Raw genomic sequence first — 24277 nt, 5'->3', positions numbered from 1 at the left:
GGATTATGAATTACAATTGATTATTTTACAAGGCTATAGTTACACAGGTATTTTCTATAGACCATATTAAGTATTTAAATGTATATTTATTAAGCAGCTCAGGTGACCAGACTATATAGGTAATAAATTGTGTGTTGACATAAATATCAGTAATTTTTCAATCAGATTCGTATCTTTATTATTTTCGCGATACAGGAGTTTTATCAGAATTAAGATTAGCTTTCTATGGCTTTAAAGGCATACCCGTTTGTGGAACTCTGACAATTGTCATATGGTGAGTATAAGCTTAACCTATATATATCTACACCGATATCATGTAAAATCTACATGACGTTTAAACGGTCTCTTCAAATTGTTAATTTTATAGATTAAGTTTTATAAATTATTTACTTATATAATAAAATATTGTGCAAAACTGCTCAGTCTAAATTGAAATTCGCAGGGTTTGTGTTTGCCTATTGAAGTCCTTTTTCACATTTAATAAAATGATAATACTTTATACAGATGACTTGCAATTAACACACTACCCCTCCTTGGTTGGCGAAACTAGGCAAACAACACAGGTATGAGCGAGAGGAGGGTCGAAAGTTGTGCTTCTGTATAAGCTATTGAAATGCATATCAAGTGCCTCGAAGCTTATCCTTCCTTTCTCATTATTTAATATTTAGTTTATTTTTTGGTTATAACAAAGATTATTTCTGTCTATCTTGTTCCTTTCCTTTCATGGTTTTCTGGAACAAAGGAAATTAGAATGCTTGAACATAAGTGGAAGAACGATCCTTTTTATTGTAAGGACATCGTCCGCCTTTTAATCCCCCGAGGTTATCATCGGCTTATTATTCGAGAGTTCTTCTATACTGCATGATTTATAACAAATCTTATTCTATATAAAAATAAAATAGATATTATTTAGAAACTAAGGTTCTACCAAGATAAAATCACCTTAGAAGTGTTGTCTATTATTCTTGTGTCTCTTTTGACTTGTATTTCCTTGTTGTATGTTTAAATATTTATTATTCATTGTTTTCCTATATTTGTTTCTGGTAACAATAATTCCAGAAAAAGCCAGCATAGCAAATATATAAAGTTTGAGTTTTATTCATCTCCTAGATTCTTCTGAATGGTTTCACATGAGACAGATGGTTTGTTTTTAAACATAGCTATATTGTTAATGATAATTAATAGACGTTTGCCCAGTAGTCAGCACTTCGGTGTTGACATGAATTTCAATGGTATAGTCATTTTTATAAATTTCCTGTTTACAAAGTATAACTTTTAAAATACCAAGGATTTTCTAACCTAGGCATAGATTACCTTAGCCATATTTGGCACAACTTTTTTTTAGAATTTTGGGTCCTCAATGCTTTTCAACTTTTTACTTGCTTGGCTCCAACTATTTTGATTAGAGCGTCACTGGTTAGTCTTATGATAATGTAGACGCGAAACGCGCGTCTGGAGAAATAAATTATATACCTAGAACCTTTGATAACTATTGCTTTATCGACTTTATAGCCATTTTTTAATTGTAATGTGTTTCATTTGTTTTAGATATAAACAGAATATAGGCAGCAAAACAGACAATGTCATTTCTTTCATCGATAGCTAAAATAACGGACTACATGTATTTATGTGGGGAAAGAGCCATCACACGAACTCGTCTGAACAAATTAGGAATAACAGATGTGGTCAACTGCACACTTGATGTACCTAATCGAATGGACCCAGGAATAAAATGTGTACAGATTTCCATTCCTGACCGTCCCTTTTCTCAACTAGACGTGCACTTTGATAGAGTATCTGACTTGATACACAAAGTTCATTCACGAGGAGGCAAAGTTTTAGTTCATTGTGTAGCTGGCGTTAGTAGGTCAGCAACTTTGTGCATAGCATATCTAATGAAACATCAGAACATGACATTATTTGATGCTCATCATTTTGTGTGGACTCAGAGGAAAATTGTTCGTCCTAATCCTGGATTCTGGAAACAATTAATTGCATATGAAAGAAAATTACATGGACGCAACACAGTGAAAATGGTTAACTCTATCGTTGGTTCTGTACCAAACATTTATCTGATGTAAACATTAAAATTGATGATGAAAATTTGTCTTTTGTTTTGTTTATTCTAATTTACAAAGAGCCATATAAACACTAATCAATAGCATCTAGTTTATATGATTTTAAGAGTTTAAGTATACAATCAGCACAAGGATTTTCAATATCCTAAAATTTAAAGATGTCCATAACTTAGTCCTGAAACTTTGTGAAAATTATTTTTTTCATGTAACTAACTGAAGGTTGAATGATGTGTAAAAAAAACTGAAAATAAATAATAAGTTTCAATGTGAATATTTCTTGGCAAAAGTATATTTACGATTTATGTTCAGATAATCAGAAATATTAGGATTACGGAATTAAATTCGAAAAATTCGGGGCCTATGTTGTAAAAAATTAGAGGTATACAATGGCAGTGAAATTATGAAAATGAGAACATAGAACAACCTTAACAAATGAGTCCGGAAACATTTACCCAATATATTTTCGAAGGGTAGGTTCTGGTTATATATATACCATTCAATCATATAAATGACCTTTAAGTATAATCTCATTTTTTTTAAAAGAAACCAAATGCTACTTGCTCTTTACATGTGTATGATTTTGGTGAATGTTACTGTGTCACCGTCAAATAAACTAAACTGCTCTAATTACTCCATTTCTTAAAAATATACTGGATATTGTCAATCCGGTTACTAAATGAAATGAAAGTATAGCACTCAAAAGCTTGTGTCTATCATATGAGAGCATCGTACCTATATTAACTGTTATAGTTTAAACCGAAATCATCGCTACATACGTTTTACCGCGGATGTATTGAGAAATTGTCTTCACGATAAGGTCAATATCGCGAAAGACATATTTCATTAAAGAGAAAATCACTTACATTGTATTGCTTTATTCTAAAGCCCCTGTTTTCGCTTGTGTATTCAAAAGGTTTATTGAATGATATACACAAATAATTAAGAAGATGACAGTTCTATGCAAGTCGAATAAAATGAAGCAGATTTTGACAAACCACCTGGCAATAATTTACCAATCAGAACTAGCTGCTGTTTAGTAAAAAAAATGCAAAATGGCGTGCAAGTTGACTGAAACTAAGATCTTCGCACCGTGACGCGAAGCAATAACATACAAGACCATGTTTTGGAGATAAGCATGCAGTTTATTCTAACTGAACTAGTACACACTTTGTTTCTTCTGCTGTTATCTGCCCTTTGGTCGGGTTGTTGACTCTTTGACATATTCCATTCTCAATTTTATCATTTCAGTTTTATTATTGTAAGCCCAAATATAAAGTTCGGTGAAAACATGGTTTTCTATTCCTTTTATTTTACATATAAGTTTTCAAGCTAATTTTTTTCGGATTTTTTTCAGGTGGAGAGTCGAAAATGGCATCTCGTTCATCTTTGGCAAAAATAACAGACCATTTATATCTATGTGGTGCCTCGGCAATAACACATGAACGATTGGTGCGACATGGCATAACGCATATAATTAACAGTACTAATGATGTGCCAACAATTCAAGTTCCCGGAATCCAGTCACTCAGGATACATGTGGACGACCACCCTCGTGCTCGGTTAGATGTACATTTCGATAGAGTGGCAGACGAGATAAGTCATATCGCCTCTCGTGGCGGTAAAGTAGTTGTTCATTGCGCCGTTGGTGTCAGCAGATCTGCCACATTATGCATAGTTTACCTTATGAAACAACATAAAATGACTTTGGTAGTGGCCCATGATTATGTACGTGGAAGAAGGCCTATTATTCGACCAAACACTGGATTTTGGAAACAACTTATAGACTATGAAAGGAAACTATTTGGACGCACTACAGTGAAAATGATTAACTCTGTAGCCGGCCCGATACCAGATGTATATAAGGAGTATGCAAGATACCTGATATAGCTCTTGTCGTAATTGTGTTTAGATTTTTGTTTTTGTTTGTTGCTTTGTTTTTCCTTTTTTGACTATCATAAATATGTGAAAATACAATGCTTGAACATCAAAGAAGTTAAATATGAAACGAAACATTCTACTCAGCTTATCTTTTCTTGATTTTTTTCACCAATAATGACAGGACAGCCACTTACAAGGTCTATACGTTAACATGATGTGGTGATAATTTATTTTAATCCGAACCAGGTAACTAACAGAAGGAACATAACACTCATTAAAAAAATAGATAAATGTTCAAGCAAATATTTCTTTTTTCCTGCAATCAGCCAACTAGTGTACAAATAATAGGAACACTAATAAATTTTTGCTTTATTTGAACTTGACGTACAAGTGTGGACACAGTTTGATAGTCTGTTTGGTTGTTTGACAGTGTTTTATGACAAACAAGTTTTTTATGAGTTTTTTAACAGAACCATTTGGTAATCCATATACTGCGGATTCATTATCATTCGTTGAATATTAATTTTCGTGGATTTCGTGTGTAAAGGTTAAATACGAAATAAAATGTTCAACGAATGACAAATTTTCTATAGGCTTGTATGCAGACTTTCGCAAAACCACGAAATCAAATATCCACGAACGTGCAAGTTTTCCTTACTCCACGAAAATTGTAACCCATGAAAATAAATGAATCCACAGTAACATGTATAGATAATGTGTATCATGATAAAAACTTTTAACATAAAAACCAAATATTGAATAACAGACACATCACATCACATTTTATGAGTTTGGTACTGGTAAGATATTGAGGACGGATGTCACTGTGGAACATGTAGCACTGTAAGAAAACAACTCATTCTACTTCAGGAATAGATTTCCTTAGCTGTATATATACTATTTGGCAAAACTTTTAGGAATTTTTGGTCCTCACTGTTCTTCAATTTCGTACTTTGTTTGGCCTTTTCAACTTATTTTATTCGAAAATCACTGATGAGTCTTTTGCGTCAGGCGCATCTACAAAATGGCAATCCTGGTATCTATGATTAGTACAATTATGCACGAAATATATCAATCCTATTACTCATAATAAGTGAGTATTTCACTTTTTATCAAGTAATCACTGAACCATGAAATAGAACCACTAATTTGTTTGATCAATTTCTATAACTTAAACAATTACAAAAGTATCCAAATTAATTTAACATACTACCATATATACAACATGATGAGATTGATAGTTTTTTGTTTGGTAAATGTTCAGTGGCAAGTATTTCATGAATATTCAGGACGAAACACATTAATAAAAACAATATTAAGTAGACTGGTCACGATGGGAAAGATGTTACGCTAACTTTCTTTGAACTTGTTAAATAGAACCTTGCAAAAATTACCTATTAAGTTGAGCCGATTCCTTTTTGGACTCATTTCAAACTACTCACTTTTGAAAAAAAACACCATCCAAACTGAATCAAACCACATTGTGACATATTCATATGCATACTTGAGGGTTTGGATGGGGTTAAATGATTAAAGAATAATGCCCTTAAAAATGAAGATTAGAGAATAAAGGGCAAAAAAAATGAAGATAAGAGAAAAAAGGGGTTAATTTTTTGAAGATTAGAGAAAAAAGGGGTTATTTTTTTTAAAGATTAGAGAAAAAAGGGTGAAAAATAAATGTTTACAGAATAACAGACCCCCCCCCCCCCCACCCCACCCCATCCAGACCCTCATACTTTAAGGTTGTAATAACAAACGGGAGTAATAATTTAGCTTCATTGAATACGTATTCGTGAGAGTCAGACCTCCAGTGTAAACCCATTAACTTGAGATGGGTTACGTGATAGATCCGTGTTTTACTTGCTCGGATACTAATAATTAAAAACAATATTTTTGTATCTATTCTATATTCTCAAAACTACATCTAAACATTTTCGCTACAAATCTACTACTCTCAGTTTTATGGCTACCGTGCTGTTCTTATCTATAAAGTCATGAATATTTATTAGCTATGTAGGCGTGTCAAAATCGTATCATACGCGATAATGACCAGCCAGTACACACTGTAATGATTTCATTAACCAGTATTAAAAAGATAAACATAACATACGCCTGTATTCGGCTATTAAAACTAGGAACAGTATATCTGTCAATATATGTTCCTGATTAAAAAGAACAGCATGTCAACAACATTGAAAGCGAAACAAGAATGAACCAGTGGTGGGACGATTATATTAACACACAAACATCCGAGACTGCCGGGCTTACACACGCAAAAATGCTCACGATCAACATACCTTGTAAAATTGTAACCTACGAAATGAAACCAAAACAGATCTAGAAAAACTCAATTGCACATGATCACTATCTGTTTATATACACCTTATCGCTAATCCCGGCTGACCCGTCCGCTTGAACTTTTGACGTCAACAACAATCACTTTTCCATTGTGGCGTCAGATATTTTGTTTTATGACGTCAAAATTTTACGGGAACCTGAGTGATTTCCAGCAATGGCGGACAAATAGCGATAAGGTGTATTAAAATCTACGTTTATATCGTGTTATATGGCCGTCGGCAGTCTTCGGAGTCTCTCGATCAGTTGATACATATCAACGACTCCATGCTTATCTAAACTTTTTTTATTATTTGGATATGCGTTTTAGTATTTATAAATCAAATATGGAAATTTGAGTTAAATCGGTGAACTTGAATTTGACAGCTTATGCCTTGAGCTATTTTCTTATTTCATTTCTCTTGGGATCAGGTTCACAATGGTGCTTTGCATTTTACTATTAATTGCAGGTTATTGGATGAGGTCAACTCGTACGGGAGGTAACTCATTCGTTTTTTTATGTAAACAAAGAAAAAGACGAAGTATGTCTGTTTTTGATCGTTTTTGTTGAACGATAGCATCAATGACAATAGGTAAAAAGCATCAGGAAATGAAAAAATATAAGAAGTATCAGTTATATGTCATGTAAAAAATATATCATTAATAATTTAGTTACAGAAATCAATATTTAATAAAATCTGAAAATGAGTCATTGTCATTGAATGATTCAGCTGTTTGAAACCAGGCAAGGGCTTACAAAATAATATATGGATTTGTCCTTTGATTAACAATAATTTAATCATTAAGACCATATTTTCTTTAACATGGATACCTCAATTGAGGTATAATCCATCAATTGACATATAATGATATAGACCAATTGGTGTATAATTCTTTGTTTTTTAACAGGTTGGGAACAAACCCCCAGTATGGTGATTATACCTCTATAGAGGGATAATCCTTCTTTACAGGGATAAAATTATCCCTCTATAGAGGGGTATTTTTGTTTGCACTGGATTTAAAGCAAATTAGGGCAGAATGGCATTTTCTAGTTATATTGGCCATGTTGGCTATAATCTCTAGCATTATATGCATCTGACAACATATGCACTTTACTAAAAATTGGGTTAACCAGTTTTCTGCTAAAGTGACAAAACTTGCAATCTATTGTAAACCTATCTGAACACCTGATCAACAACAAAAGGAATAGTTGACCTTTAAATTTCATGTTAAATCTAACAATAGAAATTCTGTTCAGTGCTCAAGGCATAAGTGAGTAGAATTTACCTGATCATCACAGCTTTCAATCATGGTGAACAATAGATTTTATATTTAGTGAGATAAGCATCAAACTGGGCATTTGCAGATTAAATTAAGTACATCAATTGGTGCATCAACTGTTCCAGGTTACTGCCATAATAAGTAGAGAATGCCATTCTGCCCTATATTGATTTAAATCCAGTCTAAACAAAAATATCCCTCTATAGAGGGATAATTTTACCCCTCCATAGAAGGATTATCCCTCTATCCAGGTATAAGTCTCGGTTATTGTATAGAAAGGTATATACTATGAAAATTAGTATATACCTTTCTATACAATATCCAATTTAGCACATATTTACAACTTGAGTAATCCTGTAATTAATCTTTGGTTGAAACACCTTTTAAAAATGGCTGGATCTGTCCCTGGTATGTACCCATAGGTAGTCTAGTGGATAGTTTATATGCATGAAATATTTGTCACTGGACATTAGGCAACCAATTATCGACCAATTTATGACTAAATATATCAAATTGCTTTATTAATAATTTCCCTTCAAAAGATTCATGGTGGACTCTGTTTGTGTACAAAGTAATTGCATGGAAGTTGTAAGTATGTGCTAATTACCATATAGAGGGTTTGTTCCCAAACTGTTCAAAGCAAATTAATCCACCAAAATGGAGCATTGTTTTCTAAAAACCATATTATGGTATAAAAACATGTCAAACATTCCTAGTTTAGTATAGTCACATAACATATTGCATTTAATTAATAATTGTATTTGCAGTTTCTTCTATTGTTATCTTGTCAATTCTTGATTGGTAAATTAACCACTAATCACCTGTCAATGGACATCAATGCTGTTTGCAGTCAAGTGAGCATGAGTACAACTGCACAGGTGAATGGAGCTCTTTGTTAATACCTGACTTTCATTATCAAAAGTCAATCATGGTCAATAGTACAAATTGAATTGAATTGAACAAAAGAATTGTTGTACACATGCATTCTCAAGAGATGCAGTAGGCTTTGACAAAACTGAAACTCTTGGAGGACTCGATAAGGGTCATAAAATAGATTGCAAGTTGCAAAATCATGCTCCTATCTCACACAAGTATTTTATTACAATAAACCTGCATTATAATTTATACGTCAATTGGTCTATACCCATATCTGTCTATTGGTGGATTATACGTCAATTGAGGTATAATCCACCAATTGGTGGTTATTCCTGACCTGTATAATTTTCATGCATTCAAAATGCATTTCTTGATTTTAAGTAACCTTCATGAGAAACACTCAGAGAATATTCAAAAGCCAAGGATAAACAGTTACAGCGCTATATGACCTAAAATGATAGCAAATAAATCTGCATGTAAGTTGCTGTAACTTATCCCTTTCCTGACTATTTTTAATAGCTAGGCTGTCAACAATGGTCAGCTGGTCTGTTGAATCAGAACATAAATTTCTTCCTGGCAAATGATTTAGTGAAAATGATTTCTTAAATAACAATCAAAATAGGTAATTCGTTATTTAGTGTGCACCAAATTTTTTATGTTATTTCTTCATAGACAGAAAAAATATTACAGTAATTACTTAAATGTCATGAATGTTGCATTTGTACTTTCTAAAAAATAAAAGTCTAACTGAAATCTATTCCTTTAGATTTTATGCAACTTTTTCCTTTATAATTATGTTGGTTAAAAATCCTCCTGTAGTGACATATGCTTTTAAGTATGTAAGTTAAGTTAAACTGTTTGTATATTTTTCAGTTACTCAGCCTTAAATTGGTTCTTAACATAACATAAAATGGCTGGTGGTGTGTTTCATGTTGAGTTTGGCATCAATGAAACCTCTTTGACTAGAGCCTTAGAAAGTGGCAGCTATGGTGCAGCAGAAAGATTGATTAGAGAGAACATTAATCCATCTTATCTAGATGAAGGTTTGTATTAATTAAAAATTCATGTACATACTTTACTCAACAATGCTATTTAAGCATATTTCGTTAACAAAATAAAATAAAGGAACTTTTTATGAAATCAGCCACATGTACAGTACAAATTAATCTTGCAATAGTTAAATGTTACATGCACCTGAATATTGATTTCTATATCAGAGTTCAAATGTCAATACAAGATCAAGGGGTCAAAACCTTGTCTTTTTTAGCTCACCTTCTATTCCCAAAGGGCATTTGTCATCGTCTGTTAACTTTAAAAAAAATCTTTTCATGATTGTTATTATAAAATTTACACTAAATGGCATGTTCCATATTCATTAAATTAGGTAAACAAACCATTATTACCACATTGTTGAAGGCTGTACAATGACCTATAGTTGTTGATTTCTGTGTCATTTCGTCTCTTGTAGAGAGTTGTCTCATTGGCAATCATACCACATCTTCTTTTGCATTTCTTCTTGAATGAAAAAGGTTCTAAAAATATATGTGTCATACAATTAGAGTATGAGATTGAATTATATGTTGGTTGTAAGTGGACACTATTTATTCGTGTGTCTCAATTGTTATGTCTGTTTATCATGCTTATAGTTTTTATCTTTGAAATTATTTTAAAAAATACATTTTTTTTAACAATTATTAGAAGAAATAAGAAGAAACAATTTTGAATTTTAAATACTGTCTAAAAATGATTTTTTTTTTTATTCAGGTTGTTACCAGAGAACACCTTTGTTTATATGTTTATGTGGTACAGATGAGGAACAAACCAAAGTTCGACCCCGCCATTTGTATCTAGCCAAACTTTTAGTAGAGAGAGGTGTAAATGTTAATCTACGAGTGCCAACAGTATGTATTTTTTGTTTTTTACCTATTTATGGAAAAAAATTCCATGGTATAGTCAGTGTTCTCCCCAGGCAGTTTTATAATAATTTCCGCGATGCTATAATTATATTGAGGATGTTATTTTTCTCGTTTCTATATGGCAAAACCATGTCCTAAATTTTGAACTTTCATCTAATTACAGCTTATGATCTTAAAAAATATATCACCTTTAATCCCTTCAAGTCGGACAATAGACAATTAAGATTGATCAAATAGGTGCTAATTACCCTTTGGGGGATAACTGTTTGGATAGGAATACCCCAAGCTGTCACTTGTGACATGATTAATACCACGTGGTCTGCAAAATATTACAGTAGTATTACTTTCTTTCTCTTCCTATCACTTTTTGTAAATCAAGAGTGAAAAGTTTGATTATGAACTAAATAAGTTTTGTACTTTCTTTAGAAAGTGATCATAATTGGCTTTATTTTATGTTTCATCCATTTAATGCATTAAAAACGCCATATTCATTCCAAATCTCTTGTCAAACATTGTCTATTTTCGTATTTTTCATTGCTTTTGGCGGCCATTTTATATTTTAGTGTAAACTACTGGTCGGAACCAGACCAGATATGACAAAAATCTGTATTTTACGATAATAACTACATTTGCACAAATGGCACAGTACACAGAAAACAATGATACCTAAAGAGAAAACTAAGCATTAACAGATTTTTTGTTAGATAACTTTGTTAAGAATATATATCATTTTGATAAAAAGAAACAACGGTCAACGTGGACTGATTCATTGAATACCATGAACCAATATATTTCATAGACATGATAAAGATTTTTTTGTTTTAACTGGGTAGGTAGGGTAACTGGAACCACACATATATTTTTATTTGGCCCAAGAGGAAAAAATAATTCTGGAACTATGAATATAGAAAACATAAACTGAGAATACTGTTATCATGGTTATAGTTTAATTGTATTCTCAGTCATGAATTCAACAATACTGAATGACACAAAGAATTAAGGGTTGAAAAGAATATTTTATTCACCAAATAAGGACCTATAGCATACAAAAAATATAATACATTTTGTAATAAACAATAACGCATATATCATAATAGAAATAGAGCCCAGCCACGATGCGAAAAATTACATTGAAAAAATACATTTTTTTTTACGCCAAATGTGATGCTATCCAAAATTTCTGCGGAGAACACTGTAGTAAATATGTATTATTGATTTGATCAATTCATTTAGCAGTGTTTTTAATTCGACATTTAAGCTGTGTATGATGACCTCCTTCTTTTGAAAGCAGACCACCTATCCATTTCCGTTTTTTCTAAATTAGTTTCAAATACAGAAAGAGAACAAGTCATACTTATGACATGTGTAAAATATGAAATATTCACAAAATATGTTGTGTAATGACATTTCTCTATTTTTATTTTCACATTTATCAACTGATTTTGAAAAAATTGTTCTCCACACTATGGAAATAACTGTTCTCTGCAAGTGATTAGTCAAAATTTCCATTATGACATCAAGTTTTCTTGATTTCTTCTGAATTCCAAATAGTGACTTCATGAAAAATGGTGACCAAAAGAATACAACTTTCTGCAATTCTTTGGAAAGGAAGGATACACTTGTTAGGTATCGTTTTAAAATCACCAGAGATAATTGTCTCATTTTTGTACATCCTACATCTTCCTTTATGTACAAATGTATGAATATCATTCCCATCGTTGAGACCTTTGACTAATTTTTTCTTCTTATTTATTTCAGACATATTTTGGAAGTGAATATGAAGGACCAGGAAAAACAGCTTTAGAACTACTAACTGATTTTTATAATGATCTGACAAAAACTCCAAATCTCCATAGCAATCAGATATGGTAAGTTATTAATTTAAGTTAACTAAATGAAAAGTGAAAATGGTGAGTTTTAATTATTTTAAAATTCCAAAAATTTAGATAAAACCAAATAAAGACAATTGAACCTTTAAAGTTAAAATCAATAATTTATAAATGACAACTATTGAGATATCACAGGAAAGCCACCATTGTAAACAGTAAAGCTAACAATCTGCTTTCAACCAATCACATACTGTGGATTCATTTATTTTCGTGGATACCAATTTTCGTGGATTGCCAAAAACTTGTCTTTTCGTGGATATTTGATTTCGTGGTTTTGCTAAAGTCTGCACACATCCTAATACAAAATTTGTTAATAGTTGAACATTTAAATTCGTGGTTCACCTGTACCCACGGAAACCACGAAAATTGGTATCCAACGAATAATAATGAATTCACAGTAGTATGTGTTTCCTCTTTGCATCAGACATGAGTTGTCTCCCATGTTTGTTAAAAATAATTCTGATTATGCTGTTGTTTTAACACTCACATGCTAATTCTGAAAAATTAAAGAAAATAACATCTGTATTAAAATTTGTTTAAATTTCAATGAAATGCTATCAAAACTAATAGCAATGGAAATGTCTGAGGAAGAGGAAACTTTGAGTAAGATTTAAAACAATTTTTTTTTACAACAATATGATATTTGTTACAGGTCCGGTTACCTCAGTACATGGGATCCACATGTAGATCTGGTCATAGGATTAAATAAACAATATCTGACCGCACCAGAGGACGTTATAGAACACGTGGAGGATCTTATCTTTGTCATACTGAGTAAGTAGAACACGTGGAGGATCTGATCTTTGTTATACTGAGTAAGTAGAACATGTGGAGGATCTTATCTTTGTCATACTGAGTAAGTAGAACACATGGAGGATCTTATCTTTGTCATACTGAGTAAGTAGAACACGTGGAGGATCTTATCTTTGTCATACTGAGTAAGTAGAACATGTGGAGGATCTTATCTTTGTCATACTGAGTAAGTAGAACACGTGGAGGATCTTATCTTTGTCATACTGAGTAAGTAGAACACGTCGAGGATCTTATCTTTGTCATACTGAGTAAGTAGAACATGTGGAGGATCTTATCTTTGTCATACTGAGTAAGTAGAACACGTGGAGGATCTTATCTTTGTTATACTGAGTAAGTAGAACACGTGGAGGATCTTATCTTTGTCATACTGAGTAAGTAGAACATGTGGAGGATCTCATCTTTGTTATACTGAGTAAGTAGAACACGTGGAGGATCTCATCTTTGTCATACTGAGTAAGTAGAACACGTGGAGGATCTGATCTTTGTCATACTGAGTAAGTAGAACATGTGGAGGATCTTATCTTTGTTATACTGAGTAAGTAGAACACTTGGAGCCTTGGAGGATCTTATCTTTGTTATTCTGAGTAAGTAGAACATGTGGAGGATCTTATCTTTGTTATACTGAGTAAGTAGAACACGTCAAGGATCTCATCTTTGTTATACTGAGTAAGTAGAACACGTGGAGGATCTCATCTTTGTTATACTGAGTAAGTAGAACATGTGGAGGATCTTATCTTTGTCATACTGAGTAAGTAGAACATGTGGAGGATCTTATCTTTGTCATACTGAGTAAGTAGAACACGTGGAGGATCTTATCTTTGTTATACTGAGTAAGTAGAACACGTGGAGGATCTGATCTTTGTTATACTGAGTAAGTAGAACATGTGGAGGATCTTATCTTTGTCATACTGAGTAAGTAGAACACATGGAGGATCTTATCTTTGTCATACCGAGTAAGTAGAACACGTGGAGGATCTTATCTTTGTCATACTGAGTAAGTAGAACATGTGGAGGATCTTATCTTTGTCATACTGAGTAAGTAGAACACGTGGAGGATCTTATCTTTGTCATACTGAGTAAGTAGAACACGTCGAGGATCTTATCTTTGTCATACTGAGTAAGTAGAACATGTGGAGGATCTTATCTTTGTCATACTGAGTAAGTAGAACATGTGGAGGATCTTATCTTTGTTATACTGAGTAAGTAGAACACTTGGAGCCTTGGAGGATCTTATCTTTGTTATTCTGAGTAAGTAGAACATGTGGAGGATCTTATCTTTGTCATACTGAGTAAGTAGAACATGTGGAGGATCTTATCTTTGTTATACTGAGTAAGTAGAACACTTGGAGCCTTGGAGGATCTTATCTTTGTTATTCTGAGTAAGTAGAACACGTGGAGGATCTCATCTTTGTTATACTGAGTAAGTAGAACACGTCGAGGATCTCATCTTTGTTATACTGAATAAGTAGAACACGTGGAGGATCTTATCTTTGTCATACTGAGTAAGTAGAACACGTGGAGGATCTCATCTTTGTTATACTGAATAAGTAGAACAAGTGGAGGATCTTATCTTTGTTATACTGAATAAGTAGAACACGTGGAGGATCTTATCTTTGTTATACTGAGTAAGTAGAACACGTGGAGGATCTTATCTTTGTCATACTGAGTAAGTAGAACACGTGGAGGATCTTATCTTTGTTATACTGAGTAAGTAGAACACGTGGAGGATCTTATCTTTGTCATACTGAGTAAGTAGAACACGTGGAGGATCTCATCTTTGTTATACTGAATAAGTAGAACACGTGGAGGATCTTATTTTTGTTATACTGAATAAGTAGAACACGTGGAGGATCTTATCTTTGTTATACTGAGTAAGTAGAACACATGGAGGATCTTATCTTTGTCATACTGAGTAAGTAAAAAGTAATAGTTGATTGATAGATATTTATTTTGATTTATTTATCATCTATCCTGCACCAAGACTCAAAGAAAACAGATATTTACTAGATAAGATATATTTGATGCTTTTCATGTGAGTTATAAAACATAATATAAATTTGAATTTTTAATCATGATTATATAATTTCAAAAAAAAAATTGCAATTAAGAACTCATTACATGTAGATTCAGAAAAAATGTACATTTTAAATTTACATTGCCTGATTTATAGTCGAGCCTTCGACTTTAGTCGGGAAAACATTACATACACTCTGTGGTTAAAGTTTTTAAAATTTAAATAACTTTCTTAAAATATCTTGGATTTCTACCAAACTTGGACAGAAGCTTATTTATGATCATAAGATAGTATCCAGAAGTAAATTTTGTGAAAATAAAATTCCATTTTTTCCGTATTTTACATCACTCTGTGGTTGTAGTTTTTAGAATTTTAATAACTTTCTTAAACTATCCTTGGTTTGTACCAAACTTGGACAGAAGCTTGTTTATGATCATAAGATAGTATCCAGAAGTAAATTTTGTAAAATGACACATCCATTTTTTCCATATTTTACTTTAAATGGACTTTTTTCTGCCAGGAAACAACACATTCACTCTGTGGTTAAATTTTAAAAAATTTTGATAACTTTCTTATACTATTTTTTATTTGTACCAAACTAAGACAGAAGCTTGTTTATGATCAAAAGCTAGTATCTAGAAGGAAATTTTGTTAATATTTTGTACCTGTGTATCTGTATTTTTCTTATAAATGGACTTAGTTTTTCTTCCAGTTAACATTACATCCAGTCTGCAGTTAAAGTTTTTAAAACATTTATTAGATTCATAAACTATCCAGGATTTTTTACCAAACTTGGACAGAAGCTTCCTACAATCCAAACATGGTATCAAGCAGAATATTTTTATTGATTTTTTCCCTCATTTTGTTGATCCTGCAATTTACAGCAAAAGTAGGCGAGACACTGGGTTCCGCGGAACCCTTACAAATTTTTACTATTAGAATCATGTGACTTTATAGTTTATTTAATTTTAGAAGGAGAAAACAACTTACATATCAGAGTTAAAATTTTGGAGAAACTCCGTTTGTGTCCACTAAACTATATGGAAATTAACAAGAATGTTACAATATCAAACTTGTAATTATTAGGTCTCAAGCATCACTGAACTGCTTTCTTTTTGAAATGTGCAGCTGTTTCATTAAAAATTGTTCTGTTTAATAATTTTAAAACACCTTTTAGGTAATGGTGGAGATCCAAATATTCATGATGTATGTAAACTAACACCTCTACACAAAACAGCTATATATAGCCATGATGATAGACTGTTACGATTATTGTGTGAGAATGGTGCTAATATCAATGCTGTCGATCGGAAAGGGAATTCCCCATTATTGTCTATGTGTGATACCTCATGTACAGATATGTATGAGTACTTAGAAGATCTTTCACTGTGTAGTGACGACACACTTGAGGACAATAGTGCTAGTCTTTGTGTGAAACAAGATTTCCTTACGTACATGTTGTCTATCAAAGATACAGAGGTAACCATGGTTTACTCTTAGTACAAAAATTGTACCATTATTGATGTAATCTTTTATATGGGGTGCCATTTAAAACTTAGTTAATATCATATTTGTTTTTCATTGTCCAAAATGCCTTATTGATGGACATTCCAGATAATTTACTAAATCAAATGTCATATTTTGTATAGTACATTGTGTAAAATTGAGAATGGAAATGGGGAATATGTCAAAGAGACAACAACCCGACCATAGAAAAAACAACAGCAGAAGGTCACTAACAGGTCTTCAATGCAGCGAGACATTCCCGCACCCGGAGGCGTCCTTCAGCTGGCCCCTAAACAATATACTAGTTCAGAGATAATGAACGCCATACTAATTTCCGAATTGTACACAAGAAATTAAAATTAAAAAAATACAAGACTAACAAAGGCCTTTTAGTATTTTCTGGTTTTTCCTTTTCAGATGTCTTCATCAAATTTAAGTTTTTTCTCAAACACCAATTTTATAGGTACATTATTATATATAAGACTTATTTATATTGCTCTATATATTGATAGTTCATTGTTATAAATGAGTAATCATTTAGTGATCAGAATAGTTGTGAATTGAATAATCCCTTTCCTCAATGGATTTTTTTTTTTGCATACTTGATACACATAGGTTTTTTCAATTACATGCTGAAAATATGCTTGAAAGTATGAGTGCATTGCCAAAAACAAATATTTCATCAAATAAATAAGTCAGATATTCTTATGAATATCATTTCTATAATTGGATACAAATTTTATTAAGTCTGAAGCAGGCATTTCTTAGTCAGAGTTTATAACTAAGTTACTACATAGGTGTCAAAAGGCATCATTACGGAGTAAAGGGTGTGGTGCCAAAAGGCGTCATTATGGAGTTAAGGGGTGGCATCATTATGGATTAAAGGGGGTTGTGTCAAAAGGCGTCAATATGAAGGAAAGGGTTATCAAAAGTTGACAATTTATTAATTATTTCTAGGATAAATCTTTGTTGATTTCCTATGCAATGAAATTAGTCTTAGTAGAGATAGCTTTCCGGATTGAAGCTTTATAAACTAACTGTGGAAAAATCTTTTTCAGGTCAATATTCAAAACAGTCGAGGTCAGACAGCCTTATTCCACTGTGTGATAAGAGGGGATATCAATGCTTGTAACAAACTGCTGAAGAAAGGTGCTAATGCTGCTCTCAGGGGTACAGTATGGGAAACACGTAAACAAAAAAGGTAAATTATATTATTTAAATGTATTTACTCAATTGAACCTGTGAGCAAGGTTTTTGTTTATTTAATTTACCCTTTTTAAATAAATACATCTTCTAATTCTTTGCCAATAAAACCATTGTTTTGTTTCTCATGAAAACATTTTCTTCGGCTTTGACAAAAACAAGGAGAAAGGACACTTAAAAATATATAACATATATTGTATACCAGGTTGATATAAAAAAAAAAGTTGTATTTTTACCTGGAAAATAATTGAATGTTCAATATAGAATGTTCATATGTATTTCAGAAAAATTTCACCAATATTTGCAAGTTTTTTGTCCATTCCAATACAACGATCATTAAACTGGAGAAATCTACATAGTGAACTAGCATCAGCTCCACACCAGTATGGTCATCTAGTAGATATGGGTAAGAATAATATACAAGTTAGAGTAAATTATAGGGTATATATCATTTAGACAACACAAGTCTACCCAACACACTTCAACTTCATGGGTTCACCATACGATGTCTTTTAAAAGGAGATAGGCATATGTGCCCATTGATTTTTGTATCAAAAGATAATACTAGTTTAAATGTGTCAGCAGAGAAAGCCAAAGATCTGACATTAATTACTAAATAAACACCACTGTCCCAGGTAAGAGTAGGGTTGTGTGCTAAAAAAAGTTTAATATTGCCACATCCTTGGCTCCCCCGATTTAAGGAGTATATAGTTTACTATGCATTTTACTCATTGTTGATTTATAGTTGTCTACATTCTCATCGTTTGGTCTCGGATGGATAGTTGTCTCATTTGCAATCATACCACATCTCCTTATTTTATATACAAAGCAACAACAATACATGACAAGATTCCTCACTTTTTGTAATAATATACTGGTATGTTGCAGGGTCAAGCTAATTTGGTGATTACAATAGGTACTTTTGTAACTATCACAAATTAGCAAAAAACAAGTCAATAGATATGTTTAAATTTTTGTAGAATGTAAACAAAACTGTATATTTTGTTTTTTACAGGTTACTTTAACAGAAAGGAAATTGTAGAAGAAATGTCAGAGTATTTGGAGAATGATTTTCCTGAGTTTCTTCATTTAAGATCTGTTTGTGACAAACTTGTGAACTACATGTTTGGTCGAACTTCTTCTACCCTGCAACAAACTGCCACACGGGTAATTTTCAAACAGTGTTTTCTGGGAAAAACTTGCTCATTAACCCAACTGATGCCAGCAGACACACTGAAACAAAGATTCTCTGATGCAGATCTGAGTAACTTAGATGTTTATGATGAATATATAAATTTTGTGCTAAATAAAACGGTTCTAAGAGCATTAGTTGACAAACTAAATCTTCCTCATGACTCCATTTTGAGTTTTGAGATTGAGCTACTACTGCACCAGATGGCAAGCCGCTTTGGAGCTTGTAAAGTTCTGCCACCAGAGAACATGTTCAATGGGGAAAGTGATAGTAGTATTAGTAGTGATGATAGCAACAATTCCTCCTTCAGTCCTGATGAAGGGGACTCAGATTTAGAATACTGGTGAAGTGACTGAAGTACTGGTGGTACATGTATAAAAGAACTGTAAATTCATATATTTTTCATGGGCACCAATTTTCATGAATTGAGGACTGATTGTTTTTTATGGATACTTGATTTCATGATTTTGCATAGTTTGCACACAAATCCATTAGGAATTGGTACTTTGTCAAACACGTAAATTCATGATTCAATTATCTTCACGAATCCACGAAAATTGGTACTCTATGAATAATAATGAACCCACAGTAGTGATACATTTGTGAGATGTGTTTATGCTAGTAAATATATTTGGTTATGATTTTAAGTTTGACTGTAACATTACAATTTTCTCTGTGATACTATTTTAATTATGTTATTTATTTGTGATAATATTCTACTCTGTTGTTCTGTGATGTCATTGTCATTGTTAATAATTTCATATCACCTCTCGATACAGTCTATACTATAGTGCTTGAAAATATAAAGACACTTTATTAGGGTAAAAATAAAATACTGATGAAATCTCTACCTATCAAAATTGATATTTATAAGAATTTCTAATTTTCATGTGATCCATTGCAGAATATATAGATGTTAGAATAATGATTGATTATACATGTATAAAGACTGAGCTGTAAATATAAATTCAACCACGAAGAAAAGTCGAAATGAATAAGCAAAAATAGATTCTGAAAATTAACAGGAGTTAGATAAGTGTTTTCTTATACACCAACACATGTAGTAATTTTTTAAACTTCCACAGATCTGTAGTATACAAGGAATGGTGAACTTCAATATAAACCTCAGAAACATTTTTGCTCAAATGAAAGTTCATCAAATAACAGAAAATTGTATTGATTTAAGAATTGAAAAAACAAAAACATCATTATTATTTATTTAGTATAAAGCCGTAATTGTTAAACAATATAATTTTCATGTACTCAATATTTACCTTGTAAATAACTATTTTTTGTATTAGAATCTATGTTAAAGAATACACATATGCAGTTTATGTTTTTAACATACATATTTGTTTGTAAGTAAGAGTTACAAATTTAAAAATATTTATAATATTATATGGACTTCAGACACGTTGAAGCATAACACACATTGTATAGACAAATAATTACATTAGATGTATGTTTCATTATAATATTTTATTCTGGTTGGCTAACTGCACATCACGTGTTATTCCGTAAGCAGTTGCATTGCTCAATACAACTTTTCACTCATGATAACACGTGATCCAACAATAAAGTGCACATGTGAATTAAATAATAAAATATATAAAATTCGTGTTTTCATGATCATAGCTAAAAAATGTAATTATAAGTATTGAATGCTTCTTTTTGTAACTTTATAGGGTTGTAAAAGCGTTGATTGTGCGTACATTTTTAGAATGAAGCGCAGAAGCGCTTCATACAAAATGTACTTCGGTCAACGCTTTTACACCCCAATAAGTTTACAAAAAGAAGCATTCAATTCTTAAATGTTTGTTGTTGCCTTCAAGATGTGTCTCATTCAAGAATATCCAGCATTTCCTTTCAATCATACACATCTTTTCAAAGGATTATAGATTTCAGAAGGTCTTATATTCTAGAAATGTTTTTTTTAATAACTAAGAATTTTCGTTGACTTTACTTTATATGCTGCTATGCTTAATTCCTGTCATTGACAACAATAATTGAACCATCCATTTTGTAGTGTAACTTGACCTCATCATGTAGTGATTGCAATTTGTTGAAATGAACATTCTTCTGATATTCTAATAAACAATATAAAGTCATTATCAAAAACAAAATTCCATTATTCTATATGCATGGTTGTTCTTTATATACCTTTATTACAAAGGAAGAATTATATTTTTTTACCTCTGTTTGTTACTTTTTCCATCCATGCCTTCATAGCACTTGTCTGTCAATTTGACTTATTTCCTTTTCATTACCACTTTATGATATACAGTGTTGTACTATTTAATATAGAATAATTATTGGTGCATATTTACTTATTGGTTGTCAAACACTTATATTACTTTGTTTTTCAAAGTTCCTCGAATTAAAAAGCTTTGCTATGGTGTCTGTGCTATTTACATAAATTCTTTTTATTTCATCATTTTATAATTGTAAAGGAATGGGAAATTGACTGGATGGTTACATATTTTTCTATTTTTTAGGTAAAGAATGCATGAAATGCAATCAAAACCTTATGAGACTGACTTGATATATAAATGTTCCAAGGCTTATCACTACCTTTTTTGATACACAAAATATAGTGCATTGATAATAACATTCTTTACATCCTATCCATAAACATTTCTAGACATTAATCAATGTAATATATGCTCCAATATTCAAGGCACAAAATGATGTTAGACTTTTCAATCAATGCAGTAGATCTCCCCATTACATTAAACTCTTGTAAAGTATGTTGTGTATTTGCATAACAAATTAATATTGATTTCTGAAATAGATTATTTTGTGTTAATGCAAGTATATTAAACTATTGTGATGCTTATGAAAATGTTCATATACCTCAGTTTATTGACAATCGTAGAATGTGTTCAGATGTAAAGAATACTACAATACATTCAACATGTATGTAATGCATTTGTAAAATCCAATTTTCAAAATTTAGTAAATATCAAGGAACGTGAACATAATTGTCAATACTATTTTCTGATTTCAACATTAGATCAACCAGTCAGTAACATAATGAATGTGTGTTATTTTTTTACATTAGAATATGTCAGTAATCAAACTGAATGCATGTTTTTATCATGTAGTGTTTGATACTTGGTGTTGGTGTGATGTCTGATGGGATTTGTATGTTTTATAATAAGAACAATGCTGCATGTTTTTTTTGGCTAAGAATGCTGATTTGATGTGCTTTGGTAGAAAAACAGGTTTAAGTGAAATAAATGACTGATATATTGAGAAAGTAAAATGCAACAATTCAAACTTTTATAGATATAAATATACAGAGATAGCTACTGGCATGTGTATTCATTTTGTTATTTTGATAGATAAAAAAAAGAAAGAACATGAACTTTAGAATTTCAAGGTTGTACAAACATTCAGCTGTTAGAATATAACTTTTCAGTAAATGAGAATGTATTTAGAAAATATTTCCACAAAGACTCTAACAGAAAATCTTAACCGGTCTAGGATGACATCATTAATTAAGGGTTTCATTCCATGAAACTTTTTTACCAGTAGTCAAAGTCGTGGACTTATAAGCATTTTATTTTGAAAATATACGAATGTGTTCCATTATGTAGTATGTCCTTTTCTGTGCGTCCATTCACGCAAAATATCATTTCAACATAAAGCTTGATGACAACACTCCGTTGGTTTCAATGAGAGCACTTTGTTTCCTGATAATTTGAAAATGAAAGCATGGAAATTTTGCAGTTTCAAATGGGAGGGGTTGAACTCAATTTTTTATCTCCACAGAAAAAGTTGAAAAAAACAGACTTCAGCTTGCTGTTTCCAGTATTAATGGCAGCATCAACTATTTAAAAAAAAAATAAATTATTAGGTCACTTTATGAGGAACTACTAATGATATGTCAGTTGAAGATGCATTGGCACATCTCATTTCCATGTAGATTGTATGGCTTTAGCTGTCTTAGTCATAGTCTATTGACTCTGAAATTTCCATCCACTTATGATAAATCTGTATTAACAGTAGCATATCATGTCTCTTTTCTTTTGAATTATTTAGTCTCTCCCTTCTGACCTGGTTTATTGGCTTTAGATTTTTTTTCTATAGTTGACATTTCAAAGTTTGTGATTAGGTTAGTTTAAGTGACCACTTAGGGTCCATCCGTCCAAAACACAAATATGCTCAGAGACTGTTTGGAATTAAGCCTTGAAAATTTATCTGTCTTCATGTTCTATTGACTGCTATATTATCAGTTTAATGTGATAGTTTTTACTGCAGTTTGGTAGTCATAGTCGTGTGTATGATATAGTTGTATCTTTAAGTAAATGTCTAGATTTGGGGTATGTTAAATATAATCTTAGAATATAAGTTTATTAAAATAAATTCTACTTGGCATTTACAAAATTGCTGTTGAAAGATTCATAATTTTACTAAAAATCAACATATTAAGTAAATTGTAATTTTGACTATTCATTACATTGTAAGATTAACATATATGCAAATCAGTCATTGTAACCTTAGGAACCAGTGTCAAAAAAACGTACAACCAGAAATGCTTGTGAACTTATAAACTTTCAATATTTTTATACCAGTTGTTAGCACATGTATATGATTGTGATTAGTGTATAAATCTGTCATACAATATTTACATATCAGTGTTGTCAATCATAATTTTTGTTGCAATATATATGGAAATTTATTTATTTAATAATACTATTAAATGTTTCTTTCAAGTTTGTAGTTTATTTTATTTTCATATCTTTCTATGATAATGGATGGATTGATATTTAAACACCCAGTGACAAATATTAAATGCATATCAGGACAAGAACATGTTGATGTGATATGAATATGAACACTGCTTTGTACAAAGTCACAACACTCAGCCAGATATTTTGCTTTATATCACTATGTGAAGCTATTAGTTTATTGGATATGCATGCCATCTTAAAATTATTAGGGACGACATCAAAAGTTAAATGTAGGATAAAAAAAATTAATTCACATTGTTTTTTCACTGACCCCCCACTCCCCTCTTAACTTAATTAAGGAAAAATTGAGTTACCAATAAGGATATATGTAAAATCGATTTTGGATAATCAAAACATGCAGCAATTTGAACTATTTGAATTAAGTTTTTTATCCTACATTGATCTTTTGATGTCCTCCCTGTAACATAGCACATATCAGTTCTCACTGATTTCTTATGATGTGGGGAAAATTCTATTGGCTAAATGAGATAACAAATTGGGAACATGTCCTGGAGAGAAGATATTTAATATGGATATAATAAATGCCAACAACTGAATTAT

General features: G+C 31.6%; 1 protein-coding gene and 1 long non-coding RNA gene across 2 annotated transcripts; both read left to right on the top strand.

The window, feature by feature from the left end:
* Window positions 1-82: 82 nt before the first annotated feature.
* LOC139491713 (uncharacterized) lies at window positions 83-4104 on the top strand. Its single transcript, XR_011656613.1, has 2 exons — window positions 83-119; window positions 3433-4104. It is a non-coding gene; the product is annotated as an uncharacterized lncRNA (long non-coding RNA).
* Window positions 4105-6799: 2695 nt separating this feature from the next.
* On the top strand, window positions 6800-23698 carry LOC139491709 (uncharacterized). The gene is made up of 9 exons (XM_071279538.1): window positions 6800-6883; window positions 9321-9490; window positions 10212-10348; window positions 12122-12231; window positions 12905-13026; window positions 16257-16558; window positions 17644-17786; window positions 18073-18194; window positions 18804-23698. The coding sequence occupies exons 2-9, from the start codon at window positions 9358-9360 to the stop codon at window positions 19325-19327; spliced, it is 1593 nt and encodes a 530-aa protein (XP_071135639.1). The 5' UTR covers window positions 6800-6883; window positions 9321-9357; the 3' UTR covers window positions 19328-23698.
* Window positions 23699-24277: the final 579 nt, after the last annotated feature.

The sequence above is a fragment of the Mytilus edulis genome, chromosome 10, assembly GCF_963676685.1.
Source record: "Mytilus edulis chromosome 10, xbMytEdul2.2, whole genome shotgun sequence".
Lineage (NCBI taxonomy): Eukaryota > Metazoa > Mollusca > Bivalvia > Mytilida > Mytilidae > Mytilus > Mytilus edulis.
This window is presented reverse-complemented; position numbering and strand designations above follow the sequence as displayed.

Coding starts and splice junctions, on each gene's coding strand:
- LOC139491709 (XM_071279538.1), top strand. CDS start 9,358: ATGGCTGGTGGTGTGTTTCATGTTGAGTTTGGCATCAATGAAACCTCT. Junction 13,027..16,256: donor TCTTATCTTTGTCATACTGA/GTAAGTAGAACA, acceptor AACACCTTTTAG/GTAATGGTGGAGATCCAAAT. Junction 18,195..18,803: donor TGGTCATCTAGTAGATATGG/GTAAGAATAATA, acceptor TGTTTTTTACAG/GTTACTTTAACAGAAAGGAA.